Source organism: Eublepharis macularius, chromosome 15 (genome assembly GCF_028583425.1).
Source record: "Eublepharis macularius isolate TG4126 chromosome 15, MPM_Emac_v1.0, whole genome shotgun sequence".
Lineage (NCBI taxonomy): Eukaryota > Metazoa > Chordata > Lepidosauria > Squamata > Eublepharidae > Eublepharis > Eublepharis macularius.
In genome coordinates, this window is record NC_072804.1 from 40,892,819 (window position 1) to 40,917,000 (window position 24,182).

The 24,182-nt window shown below is 44.5% G+C and overlaps 2 protein-coding genes across 4 annotated transcripts in view; one reads left to right on the top strand and one right to left on the bottom strand.

Annotated features, from left to right (window-relative positions):
* Positions 1 to 284: 284 nt before the first annotated feature.
* Positions 285 to 18,884, top strand: LOC129342926 (transmembrane protein 244-like). Its single transcript, XM_054998885.1, has 6 exons — positions 285 to 320; positions 5,561 to 5,646; positions 7,589 to 7,662; positions 8,915 to 9,040; positions 16,861 to 16,905; positions 18,790 to 18,884. Exons 1-6 carry the CDS (start codon positions 285 to 287, stop codon positions 18,882 to 18,884), a joined length of 462 nt encoding a protein of 153 aa, XP_054854860.1.
* A 479-nt stretch (positions 18,885 to 19,363) lies between these two features.
* Positions 19,364 to 24,182, bottom strand: part of MECR (mitochondrial trans-2-enoyl-CoA reductase) — a 28,893-nt gene continuing 24,074 nt past the window's right edge. For all 3 annotated transcript variants that reach the window (XM_054999768.1, XM_054999770.1, XM_054999769.1), the window contains exons 8-10: positions 23,385 to 23,445; positions 22,673 to 22,745; positions 19,364 to 21,196 (exon numbers count right to left, since the gene is read on the bottom strand). In XM_054999768.1, coding sequence (XP_054855743.1) covers positions 21,033 to 21,196; positions 22,673 to 22,745; positions 23,385 to 23,445 — 298 coding nt within the window. In that variant the 3' untranslated portion in view covers positions 19,364 to 21,032. The remainder of the gene's footprint in view (positions 21,197 to 22,672; positions 22,746 to 23,384; positions 23,446 to 24,182) is intronic.

Sequence of the window (24,182 nt, forward strand, 5' to 3'; positions counted from 1 at the left end):
CTGTGAAATTGTCTAAATCACAGACTGCCACAATCAGGAAGGCTCTGGGGGCTCAATTATATTTTAGCCAACATCCCTCGTCAAGATAGCAGCAGGCTTCTTGCTTCTTCCCTCCCTCTTTTTTCCTCCGCTGATCTTTCTGATCTTTGTGTAGGACCACGTGTTGCCGCTTCAGAGCTTAATCTCCTTTATGAAAGAAGACCTGGTTCTCTCATCCTGGTATATCTTGGCCTTCAGCTGCACTTCAGGAAAAGTCTCTGTGCTGTTATGAATGTTATCTTCCCATGGGCTTTCAAGGAAGCGAGGCAACTACCATCAAGGTAAAGTCCTTCAATATTGATGCCGTGGCTGGAGATGGGGGATAGGACAAAGCTGATCTGGATATAAAACTGGCCGCAGCAAGGTTTGGAGGTCAAGCAAGGATTGCGTTGCACCATCTGCCCCTGATCAGCTTGCAGTTAGATCATTACAGTGCTCAAGATTTCTGTTCTCTAGCCAAACCCTGAAGGAGGGAAAGCAGTGTGTATGGCCCAATCTCGGAAGCTAAGGAGGGTTGGTACTGGGATTGGGGAACACCAAGGAAGAATCTGCAGAGGAAGGCACTGGCAACCGCCCCCACTTCCCTTGAAAGCCTCTTACGGGGCTTGCCATAAGTGGGTTGCAACTAGACAGCATGTACGTATGTAGCTAAAGCTTGGACTGAGGAGGTGGGGATATTTGGGAGGTTGTGTGCAAAATAATGAAGACATTTAAATGCTGACAGTCACAGAGAAGAGGGGCCAGGGGCGGCGCTCCACTGTTCTGATAACAAAATGAAAGGCAAGTAGGCACAGAGATAAAATCAACTATATTTTATTCCTATTGGTTATATGTAAATTTAGGGGGAAAGTTAGCTTAAACATCACAAATACCAAACAACAACAAGAAAAAAATACTAAGGTTATAAAATTAATACAGGCTAATTTGATGAAGGGACTTTATCCCATTGAGAAAAATACATATGGGGAGAAGATTATCTCAGGATTTACTATGCTGAAATGCAAGTAGACAAAATCCTCTTTTCAATAACTCAATTTCTCAGATTTGATTTTCTAAAAATTAAAAAAAATTACATTTTCTATAATGCATTAATTTTGACATTGAAGCTATCATCCGAAGCCATTCAGATATCGAAGGTGGCCTTCTTTTCGTCAACCCCAGTTCCACACTATAGCCATTTTCACAGCCCTCAAGAAGATCAAAACAACTTCTAAGTTTCTTCCTTATCCCAGCAAAACAGCTTCAGGATCTAAAAGGAGATTGTATTAAAAATAAATTGCTGTCTTTGTGATAACCCTTGCATGGTGCAACAGTCTCCCAGACAAAGTAAAAAAACGCTCTTAACTCTGTCGAGTTTTCTGAAACTATGTAAGGCAGAATTGCTTTTTAAGGGCCCTTTTAGCTGAGGGCTAAACTTTCTGATGAGGGGGTCAGCAATTAGATTATTGATGTTGATAATGTTATTGGTATAGAGCATTGCTTTTTAATGGTTTTATGAGTTGGCTTTAATTGTATCCCTAGAAGCTACCCTGAGCCCATAAGAGAATGAAGGTGGGTTTTAACACATGAGGGGAAAAAATAAAGTTCTTGTTCCTAGATATCAGTTCAGATGTTTTCTGTCCCCAAATAATAATTGGGCACAACATGGATAAAATCTGCTTGATTACTTGGGTGATAACAACCAGGGTTGGCTCTCAGGAGTTGGTATACAAGAACAGGGCCTTGGTGGAGCAACTATGGCTTGGCAATAGAGCGTCACCTAGGCATGCGGAAGGTCTGAGGTCCAGTTCATGGCAGCTCCAGTTAAGATAATCAGGTGAGAGGTGATGTAAAAGACTTCTGCCTAAGACCCTGGAGAACTATAGCCAGTCTGAGTAGACAATACTGACCTTCAGGGGTCATTTCGTAGAAAAAGTGCTGGAGGAACTCATTAGCATAACTCATTAGCATATGCCACGCCCCTTGCCATCACTGGAAGTGTGTCATTAGTATAGCTGATTTGCATATGCCACACACCCCGACATTACCTATTCTGACTGTTTTAGACCCAATCCTGGCCATTCTGGGCCAAAATTGGGCCCAAAATGGCAAAAAGGGGCTGAAAATGACTGAAAGTGGTCCAAAATGGTCAGGATCGGGCTGCTGATGAGTGGGAGAGTGATCCACCACCCACCAGGGGCCCAATCCGGGCCGTTTCAGCCCCAATCCAGGCCAAAATGGGCCCCAAATGGCCGAGAGTCAGGTGGGCGGGGCCACCTGACATGTGACCTCTTTGGGGAACTGCCAGAACTGCGTTCCCGTGCGTTCCCCCTCTAAATGAGCCCTGCTGACCTTAAGAGACCAATACTAATTAAGTATAACAAGGGTCGTCAGCCTCCAAGTGGTGGCCGGAGATCTCCCAGAATTACAACTGATCTACAGGCCATAGAGATCAGTTCTCCTGGAGAAAATGGCTACTTTGGAATGTGGACTATGTGGCATTATACCCTGCTGATGTCCCTTGCCTCCTCAAACCCTCCCCTCTTCAAGCTCTACTCCCCAAATCTCTAGGAATTTCCTAACCTGGAGCTGGCAACCCTAGATATAAGGCTGCTTCATGTGTTGTTGGGCAGCTGCCGGAAAGAGGATCCAACAGCAGATGCTGAGTTGTCTGCCCATATCCCAGCAGAAATGCCGATAAACCAGTGGGGGAAGCAGAGAGCCAGAGAGTTGGGCTCTGCGCATTCCTCCAGACTCTCCTGTGATTGGTCCCTGCAACACTGGTCCCTGGTGGAGAGTGCCCTCAAGTCATAGCTGACTTATGGCGACCCCTGCTGGGTTTAAATTTTTTTAAAATTGAAGTTAAACTTTAACCAAGAAACAATTAAACACATAAGCAGTAACAAAGTGCAATTTCAACATCTTATAGAATCAACATAATAGTCCGTTTACAGTACGTTTAGTACACTACTGTGTCAATTTTTATGTCCCCTTAGCAATGTGAGTCTAGAGCATCTTGACCTTGGAGGAAGCTATCCATCTATTCGGTATAGACTTTTTTTTAATTTCAAAATTCTACTTTCAAAGTTTTTTGATATGGCGTTATTGTATCTTGTGAGTCTTTCGTGGAAAGGTAGTCTACGGTTGCCATTTTTCTGTGAAATTTATCAACTTAGCACAGTCTGCTGAATGTTGTATACCATTTGTTATTTTTTCCATTGCCGTGTGCTCCCGTACTTTACTATACCATGTATTTATATTGGGTGGTTGAGGAGATTTCCAGCAGGACGCAATTGATGTTTTAGCGGCTACTAAAAGTGATGAGAGCAGGTCTTGTCTTATTTGTGGTAACGGGTGGTCTCGCCATAGATCCAAAAAGATAAGTTCTGTCTTAAACGGTATTGTATACTTTGTTATTAACCCTGCTGGGGTTTTCATGGCAAGAGACTAACAGAGGTGGTTTGCCATTGCCTGCCCTGCAACATTACAGTGACTCTTTCTTGCTCCTATTAGACCCACTGACACGAGAGGGTTAATAGAAATCACAACGTTGATCTCTGGATCATAGCTGCAGTGTGTGTGTGTGGGGGGCATGTTTGCAATGGACAATAGACCCACAATTGACGGGGGGAGGTGACGGGGATTTGGAGTGGTCCATGCATATCTTAATCCAAGGGGCCCCTGAAAAGCTGATGCCAACAAAACTGAGATTGAGTTCTATATAATGCAATGTACATGCTGTGGAATGCTACTGGTATTTTCTTTCACAAGTAGTCCTGCTTAAAAATCAGCCACCGTTACTTTACTGGAAATTTTAGACCACATCAATTTATGTTTATCTTTGATGTATATACAAGCTTAGCAGCATTCACGTGGGTGCAAGAGACCCCCCCCCCACCTCTGATGATTAAAAAAGTGCATCTGCACCTTGTCTTTGGTGAACTCTTAAAGCAGCCCCTGTAGTTCCATTTGCAAGAATTTGCAAATCCGTTCCCAAAACTGAAGTATCGAGGACTGGGCTGCTGATGGCACCCTGGAAAAGAGCTCTCCTGTACATACCCAGGTGCATTGGAGTATACATCAATGAGAGAAGTATTGCAGCTGTCAGTATAAGTATCTTTGCTTTGGGCGTAAACCTCATGCATCTGATAAAGTTAGCTCTGGCTCCTGAAAGGTTATATTGGAATAAATTTTGTTAGTCTTTGAGGTGCTGTTGGACTCCTGTTTCATTGAATATTGGAGGAACCCATTTGCAGAAGGGAGGCTATACTTTGCTGGTGAACACAGCAGGACATTTTCCACATCTTTCCAATTTTTTTTTTTTGGCAACACAAATTCTTAACATAGTGCTGCTGTCAAGTATAGATGGTTCTGAAAAGATGATATATTTCTTTTTCCCTCCCAGGCGAGAAGAATGACAGATGCAGGTCACAGTCAAAAGGAAGGACAGAGAGGGGACTACCCCAGAATCTTTAAAAAGCCTGGGCCTGTATAACCCTCCCAACACATACTTCACAGCAGGGCTTTTTTTCTGGGAAAAGAGGTGGAGGAACTCAGTGGGTTGCCAGCACAGGGGGCAATTCTTGGCAGGAGGTGATGCCCCTGGTATCACATGTGCGTGCACAAAGTGCGTGCGTGCTCTCAGGACCGCACAATGATGTCACTTTGGGTCAGCTGGAACAAGGGGGGAGTTTTTTAAAGTTTAAATCGCCCTCAGCAAAAATGGTCACATGGCCGGTGGCTCTGCCCTCTGATGGCCAGACAGAGGGGAGTTTAGATTGTCCTCTGCGCTATGGCGTGGAGATCAGGAGGCGGGGCCACCAGCCATGTGACCATTTTCGCTGAGGGTGATTTAAACTTTAAAAAACTCCCCCCTTGTTCCAGCTGAAACCATTTTCAAGAGGTGCCGGAACTCTGTTCCACTGCGTTCCAGCTGAAAAAAAGCCCTGCTTCACAGCATTTTTCTGTTCTCCTATACATGAACTCTCGTTTTGCACTGCTTCCAATGAGTCCACCCCCCCCCCCAGTTTGCTTTTCCATTTAGAAGCTCAAGTTCAGTCTCCAGCTGCAGCACAAACAGGGCCAGTTGCAATGCTGCCTCCTCACCTGCAGCTCAAAAGGATTGCAAACAGCCTTAATAACCCCCTTTGGAGACCCCCTGAGGATTAGCAAGCCAAGCTCAACTCTCTCCCTAACTGTGTTAGATACCACTCAAACTTTTCAGAAAACTAACAATGAAGAAAAACATAATAATAATAACATTCGATTTATATACCGCCCTTCAGGACAACTTAATGCCCACGGTTTACAAAGTATGTTGTTATTATCCACACAACAAACACCCTGTGAGGTGGGTGGGGCTGAGAGAGCTCCAGAGAACTGTGACTAGCCCAAGGTCACCCAGCTGGCTTCAAGTGGAGGAGTGGGGAATCAAACCCGGCTCTCCAGATTAGAGTCCCACACTCTTAACCACTACACCAGACTGGTAAACCCCAGCGATTGTCCTATTCGTACTGATCATTTCTGCTGCTTTGGTTTTCAGATTATCATTCTCCATATACTGCTGTGCCTATTAACTTTCTACACCATCTATTACATGATCGGGAGCATTTGCTGCGGGGTGTTCAGGTGAGGCCTTTTCTGTCTCATACTACAGGTATTACAATCTACCTGTCCTTTTCAGCATCTCAACAAGCCTTCTGTCTTCATTAGGCTCTCAGGGGGCTTCCCTTTCCCTCTCCGCATAGCACAGTTCTGGCACAACTGTTAATTACAGCACAGGCCATTTATTTTCATTTCACTCGAGCTTTGCATTGTTGACACATTGGCTTGCATGTCCCTACCATCTTTCAGGCTTCTCTGGCACCAGAATGCGCCGGGTTCATTTTCCAGCTCGACAAATGTGTGTTTTTATAAAATCACTTAAAAACAGAGGAAAATTCCAGATGGATAGAGTAACAGAATAAAACAGGAGTCCAGTGGCACCTTTAAAGGCTAGTAAGATTTATTCAAACATGAGCTTTCAGGAGTCAGAATTCGCTTTGTCAGATGCATTGGAGTGTACATCTATAATAACAAGACTTGAGCACTGTCAAGTCACAACTGACTTATAGCAGTCCTTCATGGGGTATTCAAGGCAAGAGATGAGCAGAGGTGGTTTGCCATTGCGTTTCTCCATGCCATTGTCTTTCTTGGTGGTCTCCCATCCATGCACTAACCATGGCCGACCCTGCTTAGCTTCCTATATTTGACAAACATGGGCTATTCAGGCTGCTGTACATCTATAAGAGATACATTTGTACATACTGCATTGGATAAAGAGAATTCTGATTCATGAAAGTATATACTGGAATCCAGGGCATTTTTTCAGTGGGAACGCGGTGGAACGGAGTTCCGGCACCTCTTGAAAATACTCAGCAACAGTGCGTGAAAATAATATTATTTCAAAGAATCCCGTGTGTTTCTTCCTCATTTCCCTCTTGAGAGTTCCGCCACCTCTTTTCCCACAAAAAAACCCTGCCGGAATCCATTTTGTTAGTCTTTCAGCTGTCCACTGGACAGCTGTTTTATTTTAAAATAGAACAGTGATTCCTGCATTTGCTTTAATCCACTTTGTGTTAACATTGTGCAGTTAAATACAATTTCCCCCAAACATCAGGCAGAATTATGCTAGGTGGGCCCATAGAAACTTACCCACGGACACTGTTCATCAGCCAGGAAACTCCCAAGGTGTCTCCTGCCAATAAAAAACCCAGAAAATCAAAAATTACCAGCATTAAAATATATCTGTTTTTAAAACAACTATTAAGGCTCAAAAACAGCGCAGCATAGGAAGCCAAATGATGAACTGTTCGTCTGCAAAAGCCCTTCCTTTTAAAGGCAGCGCTCCTAAACTTGGAAATACAGCTCTATCGAAATCAATGAGATTTACTTCCATATAACAGTGTTTGGGATCAGGTTTCCGAGCACCTACCTTGATTGCCTGAGTTGGCAAGATTTATATCAACTTTACATATTCAAGCCATCGGGGATAATTGAATCAGCCTTCAATGTCACTGGGTAGTTTTTTGCAAGACATTATCAAGTCCGATGGAGTTGGGGCAAGGAGAGGAATTGTAAAGACCAATGTGCAGTGAAAAGTGGTAAGAGGTAATAAATCACACTTATGGTGATCTTGAGAACCAAGTTATTTATCCTAGGTCAAAAATAATGGATTAATGGTCTAGAATCTTCCTGCCTCTAAGGGAAAGCCTCACCCACTAACTACTGTTCATTCCATTACTATTCAAATGTTATTGTTCAAAGTTATTTTATAAGTAGCATACTGATCGAATAGTTCTACTGTACTTGGAATCTGCCTTGAGTTCCAGAGAGAAAGGCAGACTATAAAGGAAAAACAAACTATCAAATAAGACAGTACTTACCAGGCAGGTGACTAGCGTTGTAAGTATTATAAGAGTGAGGTGCTACATGGGGCCCTTCCAATTTTTATTTTTCAAAAAAGCAATGATAAATGTAACCTCTACTGATCCTTTCTAACCTCAAGTCTCCTGTCTCTCTCCTTTCTAAGGCTTCATTCTTTTGATGTACGTCTTCCTTTTGATTTTAAAACGGAGCCCTCCTACTCAAACCCCAACTATCTGGGTGAGCTTGCACTTTGGGGGCGTTCTCTTCAAGCGCTTATAGATGAAGCTGTTGGGAGAGGGCTGGAGGATAAGATGAAACTCCAGAAATCTGGAAGAACAAGAGAGGTGAAGGGGGATTTATTTTAAAGTACTCTGTGTTTCAATTTAAACCCCTCCTTTCAGCCAAATAACACATAATAAAAACACCAAAAGCAGTGATCTTCAAAGAAATATAGGTTTATTGTTTATTAAATAAGCCCATGACACATACCACCATTTCAGGTAGAAATGTGTAAGGACCGATTACGTTTGAGATCCTTATATACCTTAACACTAATTGTTTACAGAATGAAAGCTCAAAGGCTAGTGCAAACAACCTGTCAGAGTGACGCAAAAGGATGCATGAGTTGGACTAGAAGACCCTAGAGGTCCCTTCCAACCCTATTATTCTATGGTTTTGTGGTTCTATGATTTCCCAGAATTCATTACTTCTGACAAGCTGGAGTGACAAAATGAATTATACAAACATTTGAGAAGCTGGAGCCATATATATGACATACTCAGGGGAGGGCCTTGGCTTCTATTCCCTGTTTGGAGGCCCTCCACAGCAACTGGTTGGTCACTGTGTGAACCTCTGGTCTGATTCTGCAGGGCTCTTATAATAACAACAGCAACAACATTTGAATTATATACTGCCCTTCAGGACAACTTAACACCCACTCAAAGCAGTTTACAAAGTTTGCTATTATTTTCCTCACAACAATCACCCTGTGAGGTGGGTGGGGCTGAGAGAGCTCTGATAAGCTGTAACTAACCGAAGGTCACCCAGCTGGCTTAAGCAGAGGAGTGAGAAAGAGAAATCAAACCCGGGCCGTTTCCACACGGATTACCTTATTCTGCAAAATAGCGAAATCTCACGAGAAGACGCTGTTATCGCGTCTCCTCACACGATAACAGCGTCTCCTCACACGATAACGGCGTCTTCTCGTGAGATTTCGCTATTTTGCAGAATAAGGTAAGCCGTGTGGAAATGGCCCCGGTTCTCCAGATTAGAGTCCTGCCGCTCTTAACCACTACACCAAACTGGCTCTCACACACCAAACTGGCTCTCATGTTCTTCCTGCCCTTGTGGTCAGGAAGCAAAGACTAGGAAACTTTGTTTAGAAGTACATACCCTACCAGCAACTAACAATACAGGAAAAGCATTCTTCTATGCAAGCTCTTACTATGCATTTTTAAAAGTTACTTCTTTCCTTTTCCTTCTTTCCCAGCGAATGTCATCTCTATGGAGATCACCTTTTGGAGCAGCGGCCTGTTCTTTGCTGTGATGCTGAAACAGTGGGTCTGGGACTATGCCCTCACCGTCACCTCCATCCACTTGCTGTTGACCTGGGCAGGTGAGTCCAAGCACCAAAACACAAGAAGAACTTTGAAGCCTGCCAAGGAACCCATCTTTGCTTTGAGCAACGGTTGTGATAGACCAGGGCTAGGGGATGGTTTTGGATTTCACATGGGGGGGGAGGGGGGCGGGGATCTTCATTTAGATTGAAATTCTCTTTCATGCAGATCAGGTCATGAATTTTTGTGCTGGTTTTTCTTTCCTCAGTTTGATGCTTTTCCTGTGAGATATACAGGGTTGGATCCAGACTAATAGTAAGCAGAGTTACTCCGGTCTAAGCCCATTGATTTCAATGGGCTTAGACTGCTTAGGGTTTCACTGTAAGTTTGGCAATTTCTAACAATTCCTTCCTTCCTGCTACAAACCGCATCATACTGTACCCCTCAGGGCTCCCTATCTCTCGGGAACATTGTTTTGGGGAGATCAGTGGGGTGCAGTGGAAAGGGGAAGGCAGGAATACTTAGTCTGGGTCCAACCCACAGAGTTTAACCTTGTTTGTGCACCAGTTGGTGTTATATACATTATATGATTTATATGTACATAAATATTTCCCCCCTACCTTTTGTCCCTAGTGGGGACCCCAAATGAAACATTTATTTAAACAATACAATACACCACACCACATCCTGGACTTGTCCTACATGCTCTGGCCTGATTCATTCTGGGCCAACACCCCTAGGGTTGCCAGCTCCAAGTTGGGAAATTCCTGGAGATCTGTGTGTGTGTGTGTGTGTGTGTGAAACCTAGAGAAACCTGGAGAAAGTGAGGTTTGGGGAGGGAAAAGACCTTGGCATGGCATAATTCCATAGAGTCCACCCCCAAAAGTAGCCATTTTCTCCAGGTGAATTGATCTCTGTGGCCTGGAAACCAGTTGTAATTCCAGGAGATCTCCAGCCACTACCTGGAGGCTGGTAACCCTACTCTTATCCTTTGGCTTGTGGGAAATATTTCCTCCTCTGGCCCATCCCAGGCTTAAAAACCTGCAACAGGAAGGGAAAAAGCTCAATCTAGATCTTATGCATCTGAGGGACATGTTGCTAAGATTCCCCTCCCTTGCTAGAAGATCTGTAAGGCACACCCAGAGCCAGTTTGGTATAGTGGTTAAGAGCGGCAGGACTCTAATCTGGAGAAGTGAGTTGGATTCCCCACTCCTCTGCTTGAAGCCAGCTGGGTGACCTTGGTCAGTCACAGCTCTCTCAGAGCTCTCTCAGCTTCACCCACCTCACAGGGTGATTGTTGTGGGGATAATAATGGCATACTTTGCAAACCGTTCTGAGTGGGCCTTAAGATATCCTGAAGGGTGGTATATAAATTGAACACTGTTGTTGTTGTTATTATTATTATTACTATTAATACTTGCAAGAGTCCCTGCCCAGCTAATAAACTGGATGGCCTCTTACATGGATGACAAAACCTGTAAAGGTATGCCGCCCAAACCAACAGTAAAAAGTAGAGGATGAAACCTTGTAAAAATGAATATAAAAATAAACAGAATGTGGACTTTTCTGTAAACTGGTATAGTGCAGCAGACAGCATCTAGGTTGGATGTTGGTACATTGGATTTAGATCCCCGCTCAGGGCCGTAATAAGCACACTTCCTTTGCATTTTCAAATCCTGTCAAAATTTTATTTTACTTCCTTGTTCACTGAGGGGAAAAAAAAGAGAAGTTCCTCACAGAAGGCAGCAATCGCTCCGGAATGCACATTTTCCACTCCAGAACGAGGAAGGAGAGGTGGGAACTCTGAAAGATCTTTTGATCCGCATCATATGCAGGGAAAATCTTTTGAGCATAACGAACGTGTGTTCTCATATTCAAGAATATATAAAAAGCACAAGTTTCTGAATGACCCCACAAAGTCTCATTTATTTAAAATATTCCTGCCCTGCAGTTTCAAAGATAGCTTCAGAGGTGGCCTCAACTATTAAAACCATCCTCACTGTTGAAAGCCCAATATAATCCAGCAATTTAATAATAGAAGAAAAAATAAGCCGCAATAAAATATTTCACAGCTGTAAATATACCTTCAGCAAATAAAATATTTATAAAAACAAATGCAGGGGGAGACAATCGGGAAAAAGGCCCCATGATGTTCAACAACAAAAACAAGCATCAAGTGAATGGCTGAGGGTAGGGGGTTCTAAAGTCAGGGCGCCACAACTGAAAAGGCCCTGTCTTCAGTGGCCACCCACCATTACTTCAGATAGCTGTGGGTCTAGGGATGTTCACAACTTGTACCACCAAATCTGAGTTGTCTACTCACATGCATGACCCATCAAAACAGACCCATCTATGCTTTTTCACTTCCCTGTTTCACCAATAATATAACAAATGTTCAAATACATATTTAATGGGAACACTGGGTGACAGCGGTCCCCAACCTTTTTGGCACCAGGGACAGGTTTCGTGGAAGACAATTTTTCCACGGATTGTGGGGGGGGGGGGGGGATGGTTTCAAAATGATACAATTGTGCGCGTTATTTCTATTGTTACATTATAATATATAATGAAATAATTATACAACTCACCACAATGCAGAATCAGTGGGAGCCCTGAGTTTGTTTTCCTGCAACTAAATGGTCCCATCTGGGGGTGATAGGTGACCACGTACCTCGCCTGCTCCCTGGAGCCGGCTCTGCGCTCACCCTCCACTCACCTCCTGTGCGGCCCGGTTGCTAACAGGCCACGGACCGGTACCAGGTGAAATGCCCCTGCCCAAATTGAAGGGAATGGAATAGTTACCCACAGATAATTAAAGAAATGACAGCAGAATGGAGCCGGGGTAATTCCTACATTCTTGGCAAGGAGCTTGTTGATTCTCCTTGGCCATCCGATAATCCGGTGGAACTCTGAAGGGATTACCTTTGTTACAGCATTTGCTTTCACAGACTAGAGCACACTTCAGACATTCATGAAATCTCTATAAGTGTTGAAGGCGTTAACTACCTTGTTTTCCTGTTTTGCTTCATCAGAGTAAACATAGCTAAATTGTTTACTGCTGTGTTGGTGCAAAAGTAAGTCAAAACCACGTAACATCTTTACTCGGACCAAAGCTACCCTCCAGAAATGAGCAGAGCTCCCAGGGCCATTTACTGTGGCTTGTCTGAACACTGCTCAAGATAGCCAGAGAAATTTCAGCACGTGAAGGTGCCTTATCCCAAGTCAGACCCTGGTCCATCCAGCTGGCAGCAGCTCTCCGGGGTCTCAGGCTGAGGTAGTCCACATGACCTACTGGAGACACCAGAAACTGAACCTGGGAGTGGGACCTTCTGCATGCCAAGTAGATGCTCTGCCACTGAACCACGGCTTTCCCCTTTTCTTCTTGAGCATCTCATCCAGGATATAAAGCCGAGTCTCCTCCTTCCATCAGCTACAGCCCATCTGAAAAAACTAACCATCCCTGAACCTATGTTCGAAACTGCTTTCAAATGAGTACGAACATTATTGAAGGAGAAAGTAAATTATTTCTCAATGCCTTTGCGACAACCCGCCTGTCCACCTGTGCTATTGTTCGGTCCAATTAACTGCTGAGCCACGTGGATCCACTTTTCCTTCCAGCCCATCTTGGCCACCTGTATTAACGGACTGGAAAGCGAGACCCGTTGGCTCTGCAATATCCCTAGAGCTACAGCACCCCTCCTGTTGAGTTTCAAGAAGGATATTTATTGAAAAATGAATTGCTTACTCCTAAACAAAGTAATTGGAGAGATGGGCACATTTTCAGTGGAAAGGACGGTGCTGATTTTGAGCCGCACATCCTACTTGCTTTCCTGTTTGGGCCACTAGATCTACTACCTGCACGGTTATGATTTACGTCTCCTGGCTCGCAATGTGATGAAGTGCAGCTGCTCCTACTGCACAAGCAAAGCTCTTTCTCTCCCCGAGTCACAATTTAAAAGGAGAACTTCTGGGCTTCGGGATGGAGATGGATGGGCGAAAGGAGTGCGATAGGCAAATTCACAGATGATTGATGAGCCGCGCGTACGGGAAGCAGTGGCATGAATAGACAGATGGACTCACAAAAGGAGAGATGAGTTTGAGTTATTTGATTTGTTATGTGCAACAGAGCAGTATTCCGGTATCCTGGTAAGACTGTTAAAGCAGCCCACACCCTTATCCTAAAACTGGAAGGCGAGAAGTAAAACCTTGATCCAAAAGAAGCAGGGGGTCCACAGACACCGGCACACGTGGCCAATGGTGCTGCCCGTTTTGATCTGCCCCCCAAGCGGGAATGCAATAAAGCCAAACCAGATTGGAACGCAGCTCTTGGACTTCTTTTTAGGATCTGGGGCACGGATGCCATTAATTAGAGCTTCTTCTGGCTGCATAGCAATGCTTGAATGTTGTACCATGTGGGTGTGCAACTATCTTGCTGTGTGTGCTAAGATTTCAAGATGGGCATGTGAGGCTGCTGCCTGTATACCAGGGTACCACCATCTCTGAACCACAGGAGCCAAAGCTGCGATCCCCCGTGCAGCCAGAAGAACCCTGATCTCTGTGCCCTCCCCAGTTTTCTTCCTGGCATATCGATATCTTCACAAGTCGATACTTGAAAGCCAGTATGGTATAGTGGTTAGAGTGTTGGGTCAGGATCTGGGACACCCAGGTTCAATTCCCCACTCTGCCCTGGACGATTGCTGGGTGACCCCGGGCCAGTCACACCCTCTCAGCCTGACCTAGCTCACAGGGTTGTTGTGAAGATAAAAATGGAGGAAAACAGTGACACCGCTTTGGGTTCTCCAGAGGGGAGGAAAGTGGGGTATAAATTAAGTAAAAATAAAAAATGAAAATGTGTTTAATTTGGCACTTGGGACAAAAAGGTTGCCCACCCCTGGGATGGAAGGTCTAAGAACTCAGGGCTTTTTTTCAGCTGGAATGCGGTGGAACGGAGTTCTGGAACCTCTTGAAAATGGTCACATGGCTGGCAGCCACGCCCCCTGATCTCCAGACAGAGGAGAGTCAGGGGGTGTGGCCGCTAGCCATGTGATCATTTTCGCCAAGGGCAACCCACTGAGTTCCACCACCTCTTTTCCCAGAAAAAAAGCCCTGGAAGAACTCATTGTTTCTTCTAGCTGTAGGCAAATGCCTGAGCTTTCCAAAGGTTTCTTTTGTTTCCCAGTGTAGAGAGACTTTCCATCCAGTGACAAGAAAAAAAACCCCACATGCTCTAGCCCTTTTCATTTTGGAACAAGATTAAAACTCAAGACTCTTGGGCTGTTGTGTTTATGTTGAGATCTGAAAAGCTGAGCTATAATTTGGGCTGCTGCTTCTTCCCATTCTTGGCTTTTTAGCTCTCAGACATACCTCCCTATAAGATAGAGATGAAAGCTATCAAAGAAGAAATTAATGGTAATCAGGACAGATAATATCTGCTTGTTTTTTTTTAAAGGAAAGATAACCAGAGGATATGTTGACCAAGTAAGTGCTTTGAAAACTAGCACTATAGATTGCAATGTGTCATGCTTTCTCTGTTGGCCTGGTTGCATGACCGATTCTTGCATTTCCCAATGCCCATTTCACACCAAACTCTGTTTTGTGAGCCTGCCCATATTTGTACAGAGGCACACTTTGAAAAGGATAAAAGGTGGCAACAATCCTATACAGCACCAGCTGATAGCCAAGGATGCACAAATATACCCTTGTTATTCTCTCTTCATCTTGCCATACTGATGTTCTCAGTTAGTTTATCTGATATCATTTATACATAATTAGTGCAGAAACTACATTAATCATTTTATGAATTTAATGGAGGGTGTGGCCTGAGGACAAAGGAAAAAACAGCACAAAAATAGAGAATCGGGGTTCAATTCCTGAAAGGGAAGATCAAGCAAACAAAAACAGATAAAATAAAAATGGGGCTTTTTGAATTGAAATGAGGGGATTATCCCCAAGGCATCACACAACATCCGTTTGATTCACTGTCCTTTCACCTCTAAAAGTTCTGTGATTGAATTACAAGCCATGCAGCTGCATTCTGTTACTGCTGAGGAAAAGGGGAGATTTAATTAATTAAATTAATTAGATTTTTTACCTGCCCTCCCCACGAGCAGGCTCAGGGCGGGTCACACAACAGTAATAATATTAAAATAAATAGTAAAATAAATAACCACAATATAAAAGTTAAAAACAACACATCCAAGAGGCTGCATTTTCATGTCTGGGGTACTGGGGTGTGGGTGTGTGTGACTATTTAAGTGTTTCACCCTTTCCTCCTGGCACCAATCAGCTTTCCACTAGAAAACAATACAAAGGGGAAAGAACTAAGCAGTCCTCTCTCCCTGCACCAACCTCCTCCTTTAAACTACAGGCCCTGTAGCTACATTCTGTTAAAAATAAAGACAAATAATCAACAGAACTCATGATGTAACCCTTCTACAGTCTCTGTTGACAACACCCCTGCCCCCAGCCATTAACAGCTGTACACTTTACAGATGTATCTGCACCACATTTCAGAGATTAGAGCCATATCCTGATAACCTGTCATTTATCTTTAGGTGGTGCAAATTCATCCCACTGCAAGGCTTTTAGGAGTATACAATGGAGAGAAGCTGCTCTTTCTTCTTTCAAGATGCTGCTCAAAAAGGCCCATTTTTGGGGAATCCCATATATTTGAGGGTTCAGGGCCACTAGATGGTCATCTAGGATGACTGTACTACATAGATCCTGTACTACATGATGCATTCTTGACCTTCTGAACAGGTCAGCACTTGTTCAAACTTGTGCTGCCCTGGGGGCCAAAGTTCACTTGATGCTGGGGAGCCAATCACAGCTCCTCAAGACATGGTTTTGCTGCAAGCAGCAGCCATGGGGGGCTTTGATACAGAGGCGCACATGATCCCATGAAACTGACTTATACTGAATCAGACTCCATCTCGGTCAGCATTGTCTGCTCAGACTGGCAGCAGCTCCCCAGGGTCTCAGGCAGAGGTTTTTCACATCAACTATCATCAGATGCTTTCAACTAGAGATGCTGGAGATTGAACCTGGGACCTTCTTCAGGCCAAGCAGATGCTCTACCACACACTGAGCCACTGTATCCTGCTCCCACTTTCATGCCTCCCTGCTGTTTTCCCCATCAAAAATGCCAATTACAGCTGGCTTAACTCCTAGTAGGCAAAAAGCCCCAGATTGATAACCATGGTGTATCTGCTGCCCCCCCCCACCACCGCAGCAAGGGCTTAAAGCAGAGAGCCACCCCAAGTCAGAGTAAACAATATTAAGCTTTTTTCTTCTGTATGGCTAGCGGGCCATAATAGGCCTGAGTGACTGAGCTAGACAAACCAATGGGCCGACTCAGTAAAAAGCAGATTCCTATGCTGTAAGCACATAGCACAGCTCTTTCATGTCCATTATAAAACTCACTGCCGTTTAAAGACCCAGGTACTATGGAAACTATTGTAGAACCAGAATGTTGTGTTTATTGGGAAGACATGTTACCGTCATCTGAAAATCAAAATTGGCTCAAATCCCTTTCCAAAAACCCTCAGCTATAGCTTCTCCATTTTGTAAGTTTCTGTAAAAGCGAAGTTAAAAAAAATCCCTTTGTATGAAAAACAGCAGTTCTCTCTTCCCTCCCTTGAAGCCTGCCTGCCTGCTCCAAGGAGTGTTGTTTTGGCTCACTTTATGTGCTGGAGGCTACTGAAAGGCTTATCTGCAACAGAGGCAGTGAAGACGAGAGCCTAGATGCCCTGGCTGGCCCCGTGCTGTGATTGTCGGGTTCCACTTTCTTACCAAGAATTATACTCTGAAGTACCATTATGTTGGCACTCTTGCTTTTACTCCACAGCTGAGTTTTCATACCTTTTTCCTCTTCCCACAGTGATGGGAGAATTTCCTCTGGTCTGGCAATGGTGGCTGGCACTTGGTAAGGCAGCTTTTATTTTTCACAAGTAGAGATGGGCACAAACCGAAATACAAACCAAAATTCATGACCAACCAGGCCGGTTCATGGTTCGTGAACCAGTGGTTCGTCAGATCCCATTTCTGATGAACTGCCACGAACTTTAGGCTGGTTCGTTTTTCAGTTAATCATCACTGCAGACAGCCTGGCACCAATCAATCAGTTTCCTAGGCAACAGGGGATGGATTTCCTGCAGACCTGCTGCTGACCTGCAAGTGACATTTTCATGAACCGAAATGAACTGATTTGTGAACTGGGGCAGGTTTGTGAAAGTTCGTGAAACGTGACGAGCCACGAACCACATGGTTCGGGTTTTTTTTCTGGTTCGTGTCCATCTCTATTCACAAGGGAATTCATCCAAAACTTAAAAGTGGTGGCACAGCAACTATATATCAGACATCATCATTATTCATTTGTCCAGATATTTACACCCCTCTTTTCTCCCCAATGGGGACTCCAAAGCAGCTTATATCATCATGCGCCTCTCCTCCACTTTATCCTCACAGCAACAACCGTAAGAGGCAGGTTAAGTAGAGAGACTGTGAAAGGCTCAAGGGCATCCAGTGAACTCCCATAGCAGAGTGAGGATTCAAACCTGGGACTCCCAGATTCTAATCTCACACATGGCTTCACTTAGTAAAGAATTGTATTACTGAAAGGCCTTTTGACTATAACAGTAACTTTGTTCATATCACTAAAAATACAACAACCAAAACATCTCCAGTGGCAATGCAGCAAAACAATTAATTTGAACTAAATTAGAGCAAACTGGAGAATCCAAATTTTTTTGGATAGTTCACTGTATCACTCATTGCTGATTAACATTCTGTGTCAGGTTAGCAGTGGGAAGTCTTGGTTTCAAATCCCAGCTCAGCCCTGATGTTCACTGGAAGATCTTAGAGCGATCTCTCTCATTCAGCCTACCCCACTTCACAGGGTTGTTAAGAGGATGCAACAGTAGAGGGCTGGGCAACCTATGTATGCTGCTCTAAGCTCCTCAGAAAGGCAGGATGCAACTGTAATAGATGAACTGTGGTGGTGGAGAGTGCTGTCAAATCATAGCTGACTTATGGCAACTCCTGGTGGAGTTTTCATGGCAAGAGACTAACAGAGGAGGTTTGCCATTACCTGCCTCTACAATCCTGGTCTTCATTGGAGGTCTCCCATCTAATTACTAACCCAGGCCAACCCTGCTTAGCTTCTGAGATCTGATGAAGTCAGGCTCACCTGAGTTATACAGGTCAGGGCAACAGATGAATTAGCAATAGCCTTTTAGAGTAGGTTGAGAAGATTAAGACTGGTCCCACACAACAAAAATTCTTTGTGCAGCTTTAATTGCCACCATGAATGCAGAGGCATTCACAACAGCAACAAGCAACCACACATATGGTAGGTTTTCCCTGCTCTTCCTTGCTTCAACCTGGCTGTGGCTGCCATTCCCTTTTTCTCCTGGGGGAAAGAGGATCTGCCACAAAAGGGTCTAGAAATTTTTTTTAAAAGAAGAAAGCTGGGGCATTCAGAGAATCTAAGAGACAGATTATAATGCTATAGCAATAATTTAACTGTGATTTTTTTTTTTAAATGCTCCCAAATGTCTTTTGATAATGCAGGAGAGCTGAGGAAAGGACGACAACAGCGCCTGCAAAAATGCACAGCTTTGGGTCTGCATGGTATACAATTTGTTCCAAAAGCATTCTGCCAAACCAGGGTTGGGAAAGATCATAGCAAAGGGGGGGGGGACAGAAAATGAACAGGTGAGGGCAACACCATGCATAACCTTAAGAGTGGAAGCCGCTTGAGTTAGACAACTGGTTTTAAATACTGTTTTTTCTTCTTCTTTTCCTACAGCCAGTGGCCTCTTCCTCATGATTTGTAATGGAGAACTCATCACCTATTTTGCATACTCTGATTCCAACAGCCCCAGCATGGGCAGTTTTTTTTAAGTGCTTTTGTTGAACTACACGGTCATTGAATAGATCAGAGTGCTTCAGTCTCATCTGCAACCTGGCTGGATTTGCAGAAAGGAGTTGCTGCATCTTGTTAAGAAAAAGAAAGCAGGTTCAGAACATGAGAGCAGCCCTGCCAGGTCAGACCAATGGTCCAATCCAGTTCCACGTTTTCCATCTCACAGTGGCCATCGGTTGACTTTGGGAAGCTCAGAAGCAGCGCATGAAGATCTAAGTTGCCCCCCCCCCCACATTGTTGTCCTCCTGCAACTGATACACTGCACCTGAACACGGAGGTTCTATTTAGCAATAACAGCTAACAGTCTTTGATGGACCAATCCTCCCTGACTTTCTCTAATCCTCTTTTTAAAGCTCTCTAAGCTAGTGACTGTGGCTACACATGTCTAACCCCAAGGTGAACCGTAATGCAGTGGGATGGACTTCCAAAGAAAGCAAGCACAGCTGAAAGATCTTGCAACAGGGGATCTCATCATTTAATTATGATTTCAGGAAGAACATCTACATTAAGACAGTAATCTTTGATGCCCAAGGCAGGTAAAAAAGTTTGATGTCCCTCCCCTTCCTCTTGAGAGAGGCCAGCCGACATGTATGTGCCATAGGCAGAAATTCTTTTCTGTGAGTAAGTATGCCAAGTTGCTCTGTGGGCCTGAAATCTTTGCCTTGCCATTTCTAATTGATGCAGGACTGATCTGCCACCTCATCGGAATTACTCCATGCCCCAACAATCCTGCCAAATGCCAGCTCAACAGCTTGCGCTTCATTTGCGCACACGTTAACAAAACCTTCCCTGTAGCCGAGCCTCGACGCGCAGAACTATTAAAAACAACGCCATGGGGGGAAAATACTACAGGTGGATGTACAGCCGCACAATGTGAGTGGGCCGTTTCAAAAAGCTGTCCATCTTATGACAGAGCCCGGAGTATAAATCCCATTGCTGATCACCCAAGCTGGAGAATTTTATTGGAAACGAAAATCATTGGCATTTCAACAGCCATTACACCTCGGTTCCGCAACAAAAGATTTGCAATCAAATACGGTTTACCTTCATTTCAAGTTACAATTGTTTTGATACGCAAGGGTTCAAAACCTTCCTTTCATATGCAGTGCAGCTTTGGACGAGGACATTTAAAGACGGCTGGCTGCATCTGGCCCATCGAGGCTCTCTCTCGGCTCATGCAGTCCCAAACTTCAATAGTGGGAGATGGCAGGCTGGTTGATCCAGTCCTCGGAGGGCTAATCACTAACAGACTAATTCTATGCATTAGAAGACACAAAGCCAGTAAGCGAGGACCAACACCCCCCAAGGTTACATTTGTATAGTGCTTTTGCAAGCCACTCTTGTGTCTCAATCGGTCCATCTGTAAGCATGCTGCCATTTCGAAGGAAGCTAGGCGTACACGGAGGATATGGGAATGGCTCAGAAGTGGCAATACCTGTTTTGGAGGCAGCAATGTAATTGGAGGTATCCAACACAACCCTTTTCAGACACGGGAGTGAGATTTTTCACAGCATGTTCCTGTATTGTAGGAAACGGCCCCAAGCTGAACGGGCAAAGAGAAAGTGCTTCTCTACGCTGCAGGTTTTATCTTGTAGAAACTGTAAAAGCTGCTTGCCACTTGCATCTCGCCATCCCCAAGTTCCCAAGTTCTGACTGCAGAAATGGGATTCTGAATGTGAGTGGTGCAACATTTTGCTGCAGGGAGAGGAATGTGACCTGATCTAGAAATCTGGTGGTACGGGTGCGACATTAAACACAGCCCTACACGGAAGCGGCATCAAAATATCTGGAACTTGGTGCTCTGAATCCACACGCACTGAAACATTTGCGTACAATTATTCCTATCCAGTAGTCCTGCATCCTGGTATGAAAGAGAAACCAGATCTTTTGGGTGCTCTTTTCCTGTAAGGCAAACGAGCATTCCCGGCTTGCATGGACCTAGAACCTTTGCCTCCAATACCATAACTTTCACTGCAATCCTGGTTATACAATTGGGACTGTTTGCTCCCTATCGTCCTTCCTCTGCAGGGAGTAGCAGGAAATTCCGATCTTGTTGTCTCAGGAGCAGTTGGAGCTGCTGGGAGTGAACTTGCACCTGAAACAATTGTCTATGACTTCTGTCAGCTTTACATGAGGAGGATCTGCTTTGCCGATACATAAGGTGCCATGGACGCCTTCAAAGCTAATTGATAATCTACCAGTGGGACTTCTTGGCAGGCTGGAGCAGTTAGCTGACCCTTCCGAATGAGGGTGCACAAGTCTGTGATCATTCCGTTCAGCTCCTCCTTGTCTGCAAAGTTAGAAATGAAGAACAGCATGTTTGAGTGAACGTTCATCTTGGATTTAGGCAGCCCTGCTAGGGGGTGGGGAGACAGTAGGCTGTGACCAAATTGGCTTTGGCAGCCTAGAAGTCAGAAGTGACACACAAGCAATGCAGACAAATCAAGTTTTCCGGTACGGAATCAGAAATACCCAGTTTCAACTTGGTTCTTTTAAGCGCTAATCAGGGGATGCCTTTAAAAGTAATATAGTCAAGAGTCCAGTAGCACCTTTAAGACTAACCAACTTTATTGTAGCATAAGCTTTTGAGAACCACAGCTCTCTTTGTCAGATCTAGCAAAGAGAGCTATGGTTCTCGAAAGCTTATGCTACAATAAAGTTGGTTAGTCTTAAAGATGCTACTGGACTCTTTACTATTTTGCAATGGCTAACTCCTCTGGATCTTTAAAAGTAAATTACTTGCACTGTCAGGAACGCAGCTGGTGGGGTTGGGGCACCACTCTCTGGAATGCCCATGTCGCGACTGGCCCCCAAGGAAGCCAAACACAGCTTCAGAAGTGACGGGAAGCCTTTGTTGCCAATGCAGACCACTCAGCACTATGAAAATCCCCCAGCACAACAGCTTGTCCTGCTTTACTGCGATCTTTCCCAAAATTTTGCAGCAAAACAGGCTTGAGAAAGATTGGAGAAATGCTAGGGAATCCCCAGCGGTGCATGAACGCCCCACGATGCTATGGGGAAGAGAGAAAAAAACCCCCTTCCTAACAGCACTGAACCCACATGCAAGTCTCCTTTGGAATGCAGTGACAGAAATTTGGCAGACAGCCCTCAAGCTGATTGGCACAAACTGCTTTAGTTCCCAAGGATTTTAATACAATATAAAATTTGTGGTTTTGTGGGGGGCTCTTTTCTGGGATTGGCAATGGATGAAGCAAGGAAAGGGACTCAGAAACAGGAGTGTGTGTGTGCAGGTAAACATTTGCAAAAAGGAAGTATGGTCAGTGGTCCAGGGGCGAAGAAAAAAACAGGGAGGTATTGTCCTTTTTACTAGCTGCCGGAAGCCATCTCTTCCCCCCTTGCAGAATCTGCCTGCATACTTGAATAGATTTTTTTATTCACCCAACAAAGCCAAGAAGGATACAAATATGGTTGTTTTTTTTAAAATCACACTCCGGATTTTGAGAAGCCGCCAGGTTTTGCAATTCACGGTGCAGTAACACAGTTTTTTGATCCCTGGATGTAGATGAAAATCCACGTTGGTCCAGTAAGCTTCTTTGGTGCTCTTGCACCGATAAGATACCCCTTCTGAAGCGCCGGGGTTTTCAGAAAGCTCTTGACTCTGAACGTCAGTAGCAAGTTCAGTGGATGTAATGCCCTAAAACCTGGCGGCTTCTTTCTCTCCTTTTTACAGACAATTTTAAAAGGCTCTTTTGACATCCTCTTTCAGGCTGCCCTTAATAAGACCATAATGCGTACTGCCACTTACTCTGGGCATTGTCTCTCTTCCACTGGGTCATCCAAAAGCCACAAAGCTTCACGTCCTTAAAAATCAGGGCACTCTGCAGAAGCAAGCAGAAGAATTACAGCTCACTGGAAAAGGACCGTAACGGAATTTTTTCTAGGAGGATACTGGGGTCTCAGAACAGCATACTCTGCAGGGGATGAAACGGTTGATTGCAAAGAGGATGCTGATGAGCAAATGCGACAGGGAATGGATTTGTGTGGGTCGAGAGCGAGTGTGATGAAGTGGTGAGTTCATGGCTCCTATGAGAGTGACCTGGGGCAGTCCCTCTCAGCCTGACCTACCTCACAGGGTGGTTACAAGGATAAAGTAGGAGAGGAGCGAACCACATCTACTGGCCTGCATTCCTTAGAGGAAGAGCGGCATCATTTCATTTAGCTTGTTTTATACCCTGCCTTTCTCCCCAAAGATAATTAGGTAATTAACTAATGGATAATTAGATCATTCCTCCATTTTATCTTCACAACGACCCTGTGCGGTAGGTCAGGCTGAGGGTGTGTGACTGGCCCAAGGTCACCCAGTGAGCTTCTGTGCCAGTGGTGATTCAAACCTGGGTCCCTCAGAGCTAGTTAGACACTCTAACCAATACAATATGCTGTAAGAAACACAGCTAAGAAATGGCTGTGAGGGGCAAAATAAATGTTACAAGACAACCAGAAATCTCATGAATACTCACCACGGGGACCGTCACAGGCTGCTTCGACATCCCACCATAGGTAACCATGGTCCCTTTATGCCTGTCGGAGGAGTCAGCTATGAGATTAGGGAGCAAACAGCGACAGATCACTAGTTCCAAAGGCCTTTGGCTTACTCTACTGCCCTGTCCAGCTTCCTCGGCTATTGGCCAGCTGCCTCCATCAGGGTGCCACCCTCACTCAATGGGTAACAGCTAACAGTGTTGTGCAACTATGACCACTGCCTTCTTCCACCATGGATCTGAAGACTGTCTATGTGAGGCTTCCCAAAGGTATCCCATCCAAGCAATTGCTAGATCCAGACCTGCTTAGCTTCGTGCCCTGGACCAAACATTAAAAACACCATTCGCACTCCGAGGGGTTCACAATATAAAAATTAAAGACCCAGTACACTCTGGCAAAGTGAGGAACGGCAGGAACAAACACGGTCATTTTAAAAATCCACATACTTGTGGTCTAAATCTTTACCCCTTGAAAGATCTACTTGTCTTCAGAAAGAACTGCAACAACCAAGGACTAAATAATCTTCAAATCTACTTTTTAGATTGTAAAACTTCGGCAACATGCCTGCAGACCCTGGAAGACCTTTCATGTTCTCTCACAAAGCTCCACCCATTGAGGAATAAAACCTAGCCTCGATCTATAAAGTCTTAAATTACTTTAAAACCCTGCTGCTTTTGCAAGAACCACCCCTTGCCTATAAATCCCTTCCCAACAGCTACGCTAGTTCCGCAGCATCTTCTTTACATCATCCTTGACCATGTCACATTTATTTATAT

What these genes read in the sequence shown, in the direction of transcription:
- LOC129342926 (XM_054998885.1), top strand. Translation starts at nt 285, where the DNA reads ATGGGCTTTCAAGGAAGCGAGGCAACTACCATCAAG. An exon ending in ATTTGCTGCGGGGTGTTCAG is followed by an intron (nt 5,647 to 7,588) that starts GTGAGGCCTTTT and finishes CTCCTTTCTAAG; the next exon opens with GCTTCATTCTTTTGATGTAC. An exon ending in CTTGCTGTTGACCTGGGCAG is followed by an intron (nt 9,041 to 16,860) that starts GTGAGTCCAAGC and finishes CTCTTCCCACAG; the next exon opens with TGATGGGAGAATTTCCTCTG.